The 14574-nt window shown below is 39.8% G+C and overlaps 1 protein-coding gene across 2 annotated transcripts in view; it reads right to left on the bottom strand.

The window, feature by feature from the left end:
• The window catches only part of nfat5b (nuclear factor of activated T cells 5b), a 200039-nt gene that overhangs the window by 24939 nt on the left and 160526 nt on the right, over positions 1 to 14574 (bottom strand). For both annotated transcript variants that reach the window (XM_041190961.1, XM_041190962.1), the window contains exon 13: positions 7821 to 8089. In XM_041190961.1, coding sequence (XP_041046895.1) covers positions 7821 to 8089 — 269 coding nt within the window. The remainder of the gene's footprint in view (positions 1 to 7820; positions 8090 to 14574) is intronic.

Below are 14574 nucleotides of genomic sequence, written 5' to 3' on the forward strand. Positions count from 1 at the left end.
GATAATAAGAGAATTGTGGAAGAGTTGATTACATTTTTTTCAAGACATGATCAAAAGAAATACAATCAGATCAGGATTCAAATTTCATGTCACACCTGTCTAAGGAAGTAACGGACAGTTTGGGGATAAAACAGTTTAAGTCAACAAATTACCATCCTGAATCACCAGGGGCTTTGGAAAGACGGCATCAAACTTTAAAAACTATGATGAGGGCATATAGTCAGGACTATCCACAGGATTGGGTTAAGGGAATTCCATTCTTGTTATTTACTATTAGGTATGTTCCTAATGCATTGACTGGATTTAGTCATTTTGAATTAGTCTATGGTCATGAGATAAGGGAGCCACTGACATTGATTCATGAGAAATTGGTGGGTCAAAATTCAGAAACTGCTTTCCTGGATTATGTATCAAACTTCAGAGAAAGATTGGACAGAGCATGTGAGTTAGCTAGGATACATTTAAGGATATTGCAACAAGTGATGAAAGTGAAGGCAGATAGGAAAGCTACAGCTTGTAGTTTTGCTGCTGGGGAAAAAGTGCTAGTTCTGTTACCAGTACTCGTTAAAGGCAAGGTTTAATGGGCCTTACAGGATTGAAAAGAAACTGAGTGAAGTAAATTATTTAATAAATACTTCAGAAAGAAGAAAGAAGCAGAGGGTGTGTCATGTAAATATGCTTAAAAAGTACTTTGACAGGGAAGAGGGCCAAAAGGAGATATTAATGGTGGTAGATAAGGAGAAAGAAGCAGAAATGAGGGATTCTTGAAAACTTAAATGTAATATTGAGTTACCTTCCAGACAACTGTCAAAGTGATTTGGAGAAGCTGCTGCAGTCACAAAGCTATTTGTGGGAATATGCTGGGGAGGACAAATTTAGCTACACATAATGAGTGTGTAGAAGTTTCATCTTTGATAAAGCAACATCCTTATAGATTAAATCTGGCAAAGTTATCACAAGTACAGGAAGAAATTGAATTCATGCTTCAAAATTACATCATTAAGTCTAGTTGCTGTAACTGGAGTTTGCCTACTGTGATGGTATCGAAACCAGATGGAACACATAGACTGTGTGTGGACTATCAAAAGGTGAATGCAGTGGTAAAAACAGATTCATATCATACACCATCGTTGGAAGATTGCATTGAGAACGTGGGACAATCAAAGTTTATCACAAAGGTTGACTTGCTGAGAGGATATTGGCAAGTTATCAGAGAGAGCAAAGGAGATATCGGCTTTTGTGATGCCAGATGGACTACATTAATTTAAAGTCATGCCATTCGGTATGAAAAATGAACCTGCAACATTTCAAAGACTGACAAAAAAAGTAATTGCAGGGCTGAGCAATTATGATGTTTATATTGACGACTTGATAGTTTTCAGTCAAACATGGGAGGAGCATTTACAATATCTGGAAGAATTATTTAATCGACTACAAGGAGCTAACTTGGTGATCAACTTGGTTAAAAGTGAATTTGCAAAAGTGCAAGTTACATATCTAGGCCAGATTATTGGACATGGTAAGGTGGCTCAGAGAGATGTGAAAGTCAAAGCTATCATGGATTTTCCCATGCCTACAACAAAAAGAAAAGTTTTGAGATTTCTGGGCATGAGTGGATTTTACTTTTTCGGAAATTTGTACCGAATTTTAGCAGTGTGGTTGTTCTATTGACTGAACTATTAAAAACAATAAGTTTGAAAACTGTGTTGACTATGACACCAGTTTTGGCAGTACCCAATTGTGCCAAGCAATTTAAGTTGGCCATTGACAGTAGTAATATAGGCATTCGGGCCGTACTGTTGCAATATGAAGAAACTGGAATTGAGAAACCAATCGGGTATGTTCCATGTATGTTAAATGTACAGCAGAGAAGATATTCAACAATCGAAGGAGACTCTGGTTCTAGCGTTAACGTTGCAGCATTTCGAGACTTACGTTGCACACAATTCGTCAGAAGCAATTGTTTATACAGACCATAATCCTTTCAGGTTTCCGGACAAATTTCAAGACTGAAGTGCAAGGCTATTCAGATGGAGTTTATTGCTGCAACCATTTAATCTACCGTTTATATATGTGGCTGGACAAGAAAATCTTATTGCAGATGTATTGTCGAGAGTTTAAAGCTCAAAGGGAAAAATGGACATTGAGAGCCTGGACACTGGGCTGGAATGTTTTCTGTTGATATGAAGGATTTATTTATATATTGTTATGTTAATGCATGCACCTGGTAATGTAATAGTATGAGTATATAGATAAGTATAGGAAGTAGTGTAAGACGGATTAAGAAAATGAAGCCGTCTTTTTAAATTATGATGGTTCATTTTCCCAGAAGGAGGTGGTGTCACGAAAGTATAATAATTCTCTTAATATTATGGTGATTTATTGTAAAAGTAGGTTAATAGTGGGGTTTGGATAGTGTGTGTGTGTGTGTGTGTGTGTGTGTGTGTGGGGGGGGGGGGGGGGGCGGTTGGATTGTGTGTGTGTGTATTTAATTGAATTGGAGACAGCTGGTCTGGAGGCTTTGACTCATCAGAAGAAGCTAAGTTTCAAATACTAAACACTTAAACATGGCTGAAGTCTTAGAATGTGAGGTGAGGTAAATTTGCATTTTCGGATAAATCAGTTTGAATTTCAAAGAGATGATAGGATGTTACACTTAGCCAGAGAAGCTAGACCAAGTGGTGTGTTTATTTTTTCCAAAGGTTACTGACAATATTAGCACAATGAATAGATTTATATTATGAGAAAGGTAAAGTTCCAAAGATGTATGGGAACAATGGGATTTACATTAAAAGGGAGAAACATGTATGAAGGAGAATGAGTGATGTGTCAGGGAAGGCATTGTAAGATCTAACACAAGTATGAGAAGCCTCCAGTATTAGTGCATTAAGCCTGCTGTCTACGGAAATTGAAGGTGGGAAAGACCACTTTGAATTCTATTGTCCAGGGTATTGTGTTGACTTGCCTGGATCTGTTTAAATCTATTTGTTTTTACTGTTGCCTTAATGGGGGTGTAACTGGAAGCCAAATTAATTAGGAGTTTTAGGAGTTATTATAAAAGCAATTTGTAGACCTATGTATGTGCTTGAAAACTTTAGTTTTGTTAATAAAGGTTTAATTTAATTTTCTAAGAAACCTCTAGAGTCTTGGTGGACTTATTACTTCTGAATTCAGGGCAGGCATCTTGAAATAAAATACAAATTGCAAAACCATTGTGACCGCATGATTAAGTTTCCCTCATAGATTTGATCTGCCTGGCATGCATCATCTGCTGCATCATAACACATCTTATGGTCACTGTTCCCTAAAGGAGCTTGCACACAAGATTATTAATTAACCCCTTCTCAATGCACAATACCAAATCTAGGATAGCCTGCTCCCTCATTGGCTCCTCGACATACTGGTCTAAAAAACCCAACTGATACACACTTCAGGAATTCATCCGCCACAGTATTATTGCTAATTTGGTTTACTCAGTCTATATGTAGAGTAAAGTCACCCATGATTACTGTAGCACCCTTGTGCATGCATCTCCAATTTCCTGTTTAATGTCATCCCCCACATTACCACTATTGGAGGCCTGTAGGCAAATCCCATTAATGTTTTCTGTCCCTTGTTGCTTATTAGCTCTACCCTGACTGATTCTACATTTAGATTTTGAACCAATATCCTCTCTCACTATTGCACTGATTTCATCCTTAACTAACAATGTCACCCCACCTCCTCTTCCTTGTTGCTTGTCCTTCCCAAATATCAAGAACCCTTGGATATTCAATTCCCAGCCCTGGTCACCCTTCTGCCATGTCTCTGCGATCGCAATCATATTGTACCCATGTACATCTGTTTGCGCTGTTAATTCATCTACCTTATTGCAAATGCTCTGTGCATTCAGATACAGTGCCTTTAGATTTGTCTTTTTAATACTTTTTTTTGTATTATTGCCCTATTTGCTGCTAGCCCTTGTTTCCTTTGCCTTCCACTTTTGTTTTCTGCTTTTGTCTTTCATTCCTATCTTTGTTTCCCTCATTTGTGTCGCCCCGCTCAGGCCTGCCACAGACATTATGGTCAATGGACATAAAACAAACTTCACACTGGATCAGGAGTTTAAGTTTTCAGGCACTGAACACTGGCTAGAGTAAGACTTCCTCCAACCATCGACCATACGACTCCAGAGTATAGGAGGCATTGAAATGAAGGTCAAGGGACCGTTGACTGTAGCACTTCAGATCACAGGAAGAGAAATCCAAAACAAAAAGATTCACTGTTAAGCAGAAAAGCTTGCACAGATTTACAACTCAGGTATAAAGTAGCAGAATCAGGAAGCCAAGACAAACCAAAAGAATTCAGGACAAAATTTCCTAACTTATTTAGAGGTCTTGAGAAGACCGAAACAAGTCTTCTAAAGCGAGAGCAGCAGAACCTAATAGAACCATGGGAAAACCAAGAGAAAACCAGGCAGAAGATTCCCATGAACTGCAGGCGAAGGAACCAGAAATTAATTACCTGGAAGGGCAGCTTGCATCAAGCATGAAACAGATGAACAAATATGAGCAAGGAAAAGAACAAAGTATGGCGGACACATTGTCGTGCATTCCTGTTGAAAAGCCTGAACAAAAGGACATAAATTTTCTCAAAGGTGTGGAGCCCTGTACCTCATTGACTACAAAATTTCTACCAGCAACAGAGGCTAAATGGAATTTGAAAGGCATAGAAAGCAGATGAAGAATTTTCTAAAATTTTGGAATACTGCATCAAAGGATGGCCAGAACGTGTTCCAAATAATCTCATCCTGAGCAATACTTTGAGCATTGAAGACATTTCACTGTCGTGGATGGCTTGCTGACTTATGATAAGAGACTGGTCATACCCAGAGTCCTCAGACTCGAGAACCTTCAGAGAATACACCAGGAACATCTGGGCATTTGCCATGTTAGAGCATGAAATTACATTTGGTGGTCAGGGATGCAAAATCATTATTAGAAATTATTTCAAACTGCATCACCTGTGCAATCGATCACCAGAAGCGAAAGCAAAGAAAATCACTGATGGTATCCTGATTTCTGTCCAGATCGTGGGAACATCTCGGGAAGGGATCTTTGAGCTCAAAGGCAAGACATTCCTCATAATTGTTGACTACTGCCCCAAGTGAATTGAAGCTAAATGTCTTCATGGTCCCACCTTGGAAGCTGTCATTACGTTACTAAAAGAAATTTTTGCCACGCATGGCATTCCAAATGTAGTTATTTCAGACAACAGCCCACAGTTTGCCAACGAATATTTTAAGCAGTCCACAGAAGCCTATGGATTTGTTTACACAACTACCTCACCCAGATACCCGCAAGCTAATGGGGAGGCCAAACAAAGAGTTAGGACAGTCAAGGCTTTGTTGAACAAAAATGACAATATCAACGTGGCTTTGTTGAGCTACTGTTCCACACCACTCCAAAATGGTCTGACTCCGTTTGAACTTTTAATGGGAAGATGACCGGGGACTCAACATTTTGTTCTTCCGCACACGCTTTTGCCATGTCTCAAAGAAGCAGATATAGAGGAAGTAATGGAGAAGGAGTATGAGTATCAAGCACATCAAACCAGAAACTATAATCAACACAAAAGTGTTCATGATTTACCAGAACTCCAGACAGCAGAACCATGACCTGAATTGTGAAGGCCAGGTTTTGGAAAACACATCTCAAACCTTTTCTTGTAGAGACAGTAAATGGAATAGTGAGAAGAAATTGAAACACAATCATATCTACAAGACGACCACTTGCAGTGTAATGGACCGACTACCATGATCAGGAAGACAACCTGAACAGGTAGTCTCTGATGGTTTACATACTACTCAACTGAGTTCAAGAGAGAACATGGAAAATGTGAATCCTGTACATCCTCAGAGAGCTGAAAACAAGGTTGGGAGATTGATGAAACCACCATAACGCCTATCTCTGTGAACTGGGGATGAAGGCAGAGGCTTCAGGGAAAGATGTAGGATAATATAAATAATGTATTTAATAGGATCAGAGACTTGGGGGTAGATGTGGTGTAAAGGGTTAATGTTAAATAGGCAGTCAACATTAGTAATGCAAGATCACATGACAGAGTATGCTGAGAGATAATTCTATGTGAAGACTCATGCTAAGCCTTGTACTTCATATACAGTAATTAGAATGTTCAATAAAAGGTAAAGTTTAGAACAGACTTGCATTCAACAGTCTCTATTGATCCTTACCAAAGCTAACCTAATTTAAGACCCACAACGATGATAACAGAGATACCATACTTTAGGAAGGATGTGAGGACATTAGAAAGGGTGCAGAAAGAACTTATGGTTCCAAGGATGAGGGGCTTTGGTTACGAGGACAGACTGGAGAAGCTGGGGTTGTTCTCTATATAGAAGATTGAGGGGTGTTCAAAATCATGAGGGGTTTGTACAGAATAGATAGGGAGAAACTGTTCCCATTGGCGAAAGGGTCATGAGTCAGAGGACAGCGATTTAAAGTGATTCGCAAAAGAACGAAAGGTGACATGAAGAAAACATTTCACACAATGAGTAGTTAGGATCTGGAATGCACTGTCTGAGGGTGCGCTGGAGGCAAAGTCAATCGTGACTTTCAAAAGGGGATTGGCTAATTATCTGAAGAGAAAAGATTTGCAGGGCAACAGGAAAAAGACAATAAGTGGTACTAGCCGAGTTCCTCTCTCAGAGCCTGCACCTATGTGATGAGCCGAATAGCCTCTTTCTGTGCTGTAACCATTCTATGATTAGCTGTGAAGTGCTTTGGGATGCCTTGATGGCATAAAAGATGCTATAAAAATGCAAGTTTTTTCAAACAAATACGCCATTATTTACTAAGCCTGAATCAAAATTAGGCTTCACGTGTGCTTGCACATGGTTGCATCAATAAAATTGAGGAAATGCAAAGAACATTGAGTAAATACAAAGAGCATTTTATAAAAAAAGAAAATTCCTGGTGTATACAGTGTTGTCATTATTAATCAATAAGTGCAAGTAATACTTTTGTCAGTTTCTGACTAAGATCTGTTATCTCCTGCTGAATTAGCCGTTCAAAATATAATCCCTATCTACCACAATTTGATTTTTGAAGACATAACAAAACATGGCCTGAAATCCCAAAATTTCATGTGCATTCTGCTGGTTTTCTGCTGAAACTCTGGCTGGAAACCAGCCGAAATCCCAGAAAGAGAGCAGAAATCCAGGATTGCCAATTCTTGACCATTTTCAGGCTACCTTGAAAAGAACAAAACCTCTGTTGATTTTTATAAGTTAAAAGACAGGTAGGGATCAAGCCAAGGTGGGAATTTTTATAGCAGGAATTTCTATTTCTGATTCTGTAGGGGCTTTTTTCTGATGGCTGGTATGCCATTTAAGTGGAGGGCTGGACCCTTGAAGAGGATTCCCCCCCCCCCACCAAAAGGAAGGTGCAGATTGGTCCCCTTGCTCAGCAAACTAAGGGGAACAATGCTGGACAACCACACACACAGAATCCAAGTCAAAGTTTCCATGGGGATAGGGTTGAAGGGGTGGGAAGGTGGCCCACTGGTCCCAAGTTAATTAGGTAGCATTTGCAGATCCTGAAAATTTCATTAGGGAGTTCATCCTGTGGATTTTTTGGATCCTGTATTTTTGCATGCTACATTCATTATCAGTAAACAGGAATCAGAAAAATTACATGTTTAACATGCACATAATTACTATTGAAAGTTAAGACCTGAGCATAAATGTAGCATGCCGATATTATTTATACATTACATAGGTAGAAAAATGCCTTTGTACACAGTATCCAAATTCATCCTACCTATGGATTAAAAGTTCGGCTGATGTTGCTTCCCTGGTTCTGTAAAGTCACGAGGATGTCATCAATCTTCTCCATGTTCTGTTCAGCAGTAATGGTAGACGATAGTTGCCTTGTGTCAGTCATCTGCTGTGGGAGAAGTGTAGAAACGGCTTGTCCTTCAGTCTGTGCCTGCCCTGGCTGGCTTATCACGAGGAGTTGATCAGACAAAGTAGATGGTCCAGTAGGGCATGGCTGGGGTACATTCGTTATGCTCATTAACTGTCCACAATCTGTGTAAATAAGATTTTATATATGTTTCCACCATAACAAAGTAGTATTCTAATCCTTACCTTAAGGTGAATAAATCTTTTCTTTTGTTCTTACTGGCAATCCCCTCCCAGCCCCTCATCCTCCTTTCCCTGCCTCAGTAACTTATTAAAAACCTGTTACATCGCTTCTTCCAGTTCCGATGAAAGGTCATTAACTTGGTTCCTCTTACTACAGACGTTACCTGAGCCACTGACACTTTGTAGCATTTTCTGTTTTTATTTCTAACAAACCATTCCTCGTCTTGAATGCAATGTCAGTAAAAAAAAAATGAACACAGGTAAGGTGCTTCTCTACATTTAGAAGAAGCAGACAATTCTGAAGAAACTTCAAGAGTGATATCGGCAAAGGTTTGGACACAGCTCAGAAAAGCCCATTTCCAAGGTGGCCAACTCAAAGATGAAATATGGAATTTATTCACATGTTAAATAACCTGACTGTAAATTATTTCTCTGTAAACCATGGGTAGTTGAAATAATTCCAAGGACTTTGCACTAGCACAAGCAAGCATCATCTGTACTTTACCTTGTACTCTGCTCTGCAAAGGAATAAACTGCACAATGATAGACCAAAACATCAACACTGAAAAGTTTAAAGTTTTTAAAAAAGCAAAACATAAAATTGTTTCACTGCTGAGGAAGCTTTAAAGTGAGGTTTTGTTCCACTCATTAAGGAAACCTCAATTCAATTGTAATTACTTTTTGAATACCCAAGCCTCAAATGAGTTACACACATCTCCTTCAGAATTGGAATAAACATTATCGTAAACAACTTCCAATGCTTTATCCCTCTGTATGTAAGGCGCTCAGCCACAGTAGACATATCAAAAAATTTAGTTGATGTGAAACTGGTCCAAGCAATGAATTAATTTATTTACTTTGTCAGTTCTCAGTACTAGACAACAAAATGTGCTTGCAGCAAACAAACTAAAGCTAATGTACCACTTCATACATGCAATGGAAGATGCTATCAGTGTAGAATAAGAGCTTTTCCAAACAGGAGAGGATTTTTATTTAATGATTAAAAATAAGTAGCCAACAAGTACACTAATTGTGCACTTTCTAGCAGGTTTTCCAAGGGCACAGACTTAGAAATAGGTTGCCAGCCTGACCTTTCAGCCAGCAGTAATTCAGGGTCTAAGGACATATAAGAAAATATCCTTTTTTTAAAGAAAGAGGGGAGGGGAAGGGAAAGAGATTACATCAAACAATGACATTAGAATGGTTATCATAAATTCTTAACAAGTTTACCAAACTGGATACTTTGATTATATCAATATACCCAATCTTATTTATCCAAGTGAGGCTTGAATTCATCAGTACACCTTGTTTAAGTTTAAATTGTGCCAGTCTTAAACAGGAATAAACAAGCTCTCTACTAAACAGCAGTTGTATTTAATTAGGTAACTAGCTTAATCTGGTTTCTGTAGGTATAGCAGAGCTGACTCATCTGAGCCTCAGCTAGTAAAAATACAGGGGTCTCTGAGACTTGACAGTGAGAGCAGCTGGGAGTTTGGAGAGTGAGGAAGGAGGTTCTGCTTTCTTTTTCTACCTTTACAGCCTCCAGTATTTGGTTCTTACTTTGGTACAGGAGAAGAAGCTGTATTGGTGAGTAACTGCTAATTATTCTACTTATAATAGATAGTGTCAAGGTGTGCACTCAGCTGGGTGGAATGTGCATCCTCTGGTAAGTGGGAAGTCATGGATGAACCATTTGTTCTAGACAAACATCTGAAGGAAATGTCACTGGCTGTAGAAGCTCAAGCTCTGCATTTCAGAACTTGAACAGCAGCTGGAGTCACTGTGGTGCATCAGCGAGGGAGAGAACTATGAGGATAGCATGTTTAGGGAGATGGTCATATTGTAGGTTAGGAGCATGCAGGCAGAGAGAGAATCGGTGACTGCCACAGCAGTGCAGCAACGGCCAAGTCTATGGCACCATAAATAGCTCAGCTGCATAGGAGGGAAGGAGTGTGGAACAGCAATAGTGATAGGGGGTTCATTAGTTAGGGGAACAGACCAGTGTTTCTGCAGCCATAAATGTGACTCGGGTGGCATATTGCCTCTCTGCTGCTAGGGTCAAAAATGTCACACAGTAGCTGCAGGCCATTCTTCTGGGAGAGGGTGAACAGCCAGAGGTTGAGGTCCACATTAGTACCAAAGACATAGGTAGGAGGATGGATGAAGTCCGGAAAGCAGATTTTTGGGAATTAAGAAAGAAGTGAAAAGACAGGACCTTAAAAGCAGTAATCTGAGGATTACTCTCAGTGCCATGTGCTAGTTAGCATAGGAATAGGAGGTACGAGCGATTGAACACGTGACTGGAAAATCAGTACAAGAGGGAAGGCATCAGATTTCTGAGACAGGTGGGACCTGTACAAGATGGACGGGTTGCACCTTAGCAGGACTAAGGCTAACATCCTCACAGGGAGTGAGCCAGTGCTGTTGGGGAGGGTTTGAACTAGATTGGCAGAAGGATGGGAACCTGAGAGGGAGCTCAGATTGGAGGGAAGCAAAACTGGTAACAGGGAATAGAAAAGTAGTAAGCGAAACTAGAAGGCAGAAGTAGTAAAGGCAAGCATCAAATAGGATCAGAAAGTGGAATAATGTTAAAGACAAAGCAAAGGGCGCTCTGATTGCATGCAACATTTGCAACAAGATAGATGATTTGAAGGCACAAATAGAGGTGAATGGGTGTGATGTAATTGCCATTACAGAGACTTGGTTACGGGGGACTGAGACTGGGAACTAAATATTCAAGGATATTCATCATTTAGGATGGATAGGCAAAAAGGAAGTAGGGTAGTACTGTTAATAAGAGGCGAGATCAGTACATTTGTGAGAGAGGATCTTAATGCTTTGATCTAAGATGTAGCATCAGTTTGGATGGAGCTAAGAAACAGGAAAGGACAGCAAGCATTGGTGGGAGCTGTTTATAGGCCACCAAACTGTATTGGTAACGTTGGGCACAGTATACATCAGGAAATTAGCGCTGCATGTAACATGGATAATACAATAATAATGGGCGACTTCAGTTTATATTTAGATTGAGTAAATCTAATTAGAACTAGTGCTGTGGAGTTCGAATTCCTGGAGTATATATGAGATGGTTTCTGGAACAGTACGTTGAAGAATCAACTAGGGATTGAGCTATTTTAGATTTAGTATTATATAATGACAAAGGGCTAATTAATAACTTTGCTGTAAAGGAGCCTTTGGGAAATAGTGACAATAGTATGATAGAATCTTACATTTAAGTTTGAAAGTGATATAGTTCATTCTAAAACGAGGGTCTTAAATCTGAACAATGGGAGCTATGAAGATATGACGGGCAAGGTCGCAATGGTGGATTGGGAAAATACACTAAAAAATTTTTATGGTAGATAGACAATTGATAGTATTTATAGTAGTATTACATGGTCTACAACAAATATACACTCCTCTAAGACACACAAACTCAACAGGAAAGGCGAATCAACCGTAGAAATGTAACCCCACTATTTAAGAAGAGAGAGAGAAAACGGAAAACTACTGGCCTGTTAGTTTGATGTCCGTTATAGGGAAATTGCTAGAATCTATTATAAAGAATGTGATAACTAGACAGTTGAAAAATAATGATATGATTGGGCAGAGTCAACAAGGATTTATGAAAGGGAAATCATGTTTGACAAACCAACTGGAGCTTTTTGAGGATGCTATTTGTAGCATAGATAAAGGAGAACCAGTGGAGATGATGTACTTGGGAGTTTCAGAAAGCTTTTGATAAGGTCCCACACAGGTTAGTAAACAAAATTAGAGAACATAGGATTGGGGGTAATGTACTGCTATCAATTGAGAATTGGTTAACAGACAAAGAGTAGGAATAAATGGACCATTCTCAGGGTGGCAGGCTGTTCATTGTTGGGTACTGGAAGGTTCATTGCTGGGCCACAGCTGTTCACAATCTAGATCAATGATTTGGATGTGGGGACCAAATGTAATATTTCCAAATTTCATACAAAACTAGGTGGGAATATAAGTTGTTAGGAGGATGCAAGAAGGCTTCAAGGGGACTTGGACAGGCTATGTGAATGGGCAAGAACATGTCAGATGGAATATAATGTCAATAAGTCTGAAGTTATCCACTTTCACAGAATCTCACAGTGCAGAAGAAGCCCTGTGGCCCATCAAATCTGCACCGAAATGTGAGAAACACCTGACCTACCTAACTACCTAATCCCATTTACCAGCACTTGGCCCATAGCCTTGAATGTTATGACATGCCAAGTGCTCATCCAGGTACTTTTTAAAATGATGTGAGGCAACCCGCCTCCACCACCCTCCCAGGCAGCACATTCCAGTCCATCACCACCCTCTGGGTAAAAAAGTTTTTCCTCACATCCCCTCCAAACCTCCTGCCCCTCATCTTGAACTTATGTCCTCTTGTGACTGACCCTTCAACTAAGGGGAACAGCTGCTCCCTCTCCACCCTGTCCCTGCCCCTCATAATCATTTACACCTCGATCAGGTCGCCCCTCAGTCTTCTCTGCTTCAATGAAAACAACCCAAGTCTATCCAACCTCTCTTCATAACTTAAAGGTTTCATCCCAGGCAACATCCTAGTGAATCTCCTCTGCACCCCCTCCAGTGCAATCACATCCTTCCTATAATGTGGTAACCAGAACTTTGGTAGAAGAAAACAGAGGCAGGATATTTCTTAAATGGTGAAAGGTTGGGAAGTGTTCATGTCCAAAGGAACCTGGGTGTCCTTGTTTATGAGTCACTAAAAGCTGGTATGCAGGTGCAGCAAGCAATTAGGAAGGCAAATTGTATGTTGGCCTTCATCACAAGGGGGTTTGAGTATAGGAGTAAAGATGTCTTGCTGCAATTGTATATAGTCTTGGTGGGACTGTACCTGGAGTAGTGTGTGCAATTTGGTCTCCTTATCTAAGGAAGGATACACTTGCCATAGGGGGTGTGCGACAAGGTTCATCAGACTAATCCCTGGGATGGTGGGACTGTCTTACCAGGAGAGACTGAGGAAGGTGGGCCTGTATTTTCCACAGTTTCGAAGAATAAGAGGAGATCTTATTGAAACTTACAAGATTCCTATAGGGCGTTACAGTTTAGGTGTAGATAGGATGTTTCCCCTGACTGGTGGTGGGTGGGTCTAGTACCAGGGGACATATCCCAGGATAAGGGGCAGGCCGTTTAAGATCGTGACGAGGAGGAATTTTTTTCACTTACAGGTTGGTGAATCTTTGGAATTCTCTACCCCAAAGGGCCATGGAAGCCAATCACTGAGCACGTTCATGACAGAAATCGACAGATTTCTGGTTACTAATGACATCAAGGGATATAGGAATATAGCGGGAAAGTAGCATTGAGGTAGATCAACCATGATCCAATTGAATGGCGGAGCAAGCTCGATGAACTCCTGTGTTCCTATTCTTTTTGTTCCATGTAGCTCAAACACAGCCAGTCACCAATCTCCCTTTTCCTACATCTAATCTCACTGCCCTTGATGTTCCTCTGCTTCAAGTATTTATCAAATTTTTCCCTTAACAGCTGTGAAGTTTTCCACCACAACCACTCCATTGGTAAAGTATTCCATTCCCTTTTAAAAGGAATTCCTTTTAAAATCTCTTCCTCATTCTGAATTGATAACCCCTTGCCACTTACTTTGCATCCAGAGGAAATATCTAACTGGTATCCACCTGGATAATGTGATATGGTGCCCAATACACGGAAGTGAAAAACCATTGTTTTTATTGAGTTTTTTTTAAACTTGAAAGGGAATATTGCCTAGGATTAGCTCCCAGTTAAGCAATGCTTCTATTTTAAAATTTTCACTCTTGTTTTTAAATCCTTTCACGGTTTCGCCCCTTCCTGGCTCTGTAAATCTCCTTCAGCCCCATTAACATTTGAAATATCTGCCTCTTGAGCATTCCTGATTTTAATCATTTCACCACTGGTGGCCATACCTTTAGCTGCCAAGGCCCCAAATTTTGGGATTCTCTCCCTAAACTTCTCCACCTCCACCTCACTTTATTCCTTTAAGATGCTTCTTAAAACCAATCTCTGACCAATATGCCTTAGTATCTCCTATGTGATTAGATATCAAATTTCATTTCATAAAGATTCTGTCAAGGGCCTCTGGATTTTTTATTACATCAAAGGTGTACACCTTCCAAACTTTGTTAAAACCAGAAGTTGGTGGTGTTGCATAGGCAAATCTGTCTTTCAAACATTTTGTAGCAAACTACAGCTCATAATTATGTCAAATCAGCCAATGTCCAGTTGGGGTCTTGGGAATTTATTCCTAGTTAAATAATCTTTGGGATGCTACATGTCTAAATAGTATCTTCACATTTATCACACTTTTATGGAATATTTCTGGGCTGTGTATGTAGGATTGCACATGAAAAAAAGCATCGAAAAATGAATTGCAAACAAATAGAAAATGATAA

The sequence above is a fragment of the Carcharodon carcharias genome, chromosome 7 (genome assembly GCF_017639515.1).
Source record: "Carcharodon carcharias isolate sCarCar2 chromosome 7, sCarCar2.pri, whole genome shotgun sequence".
NCBI lineage: Eukaryota > Metazoa > Chordata > Chondrichthyes > Lamniformes > Lamnidae > Carcharodon > Carcharodon carcharias.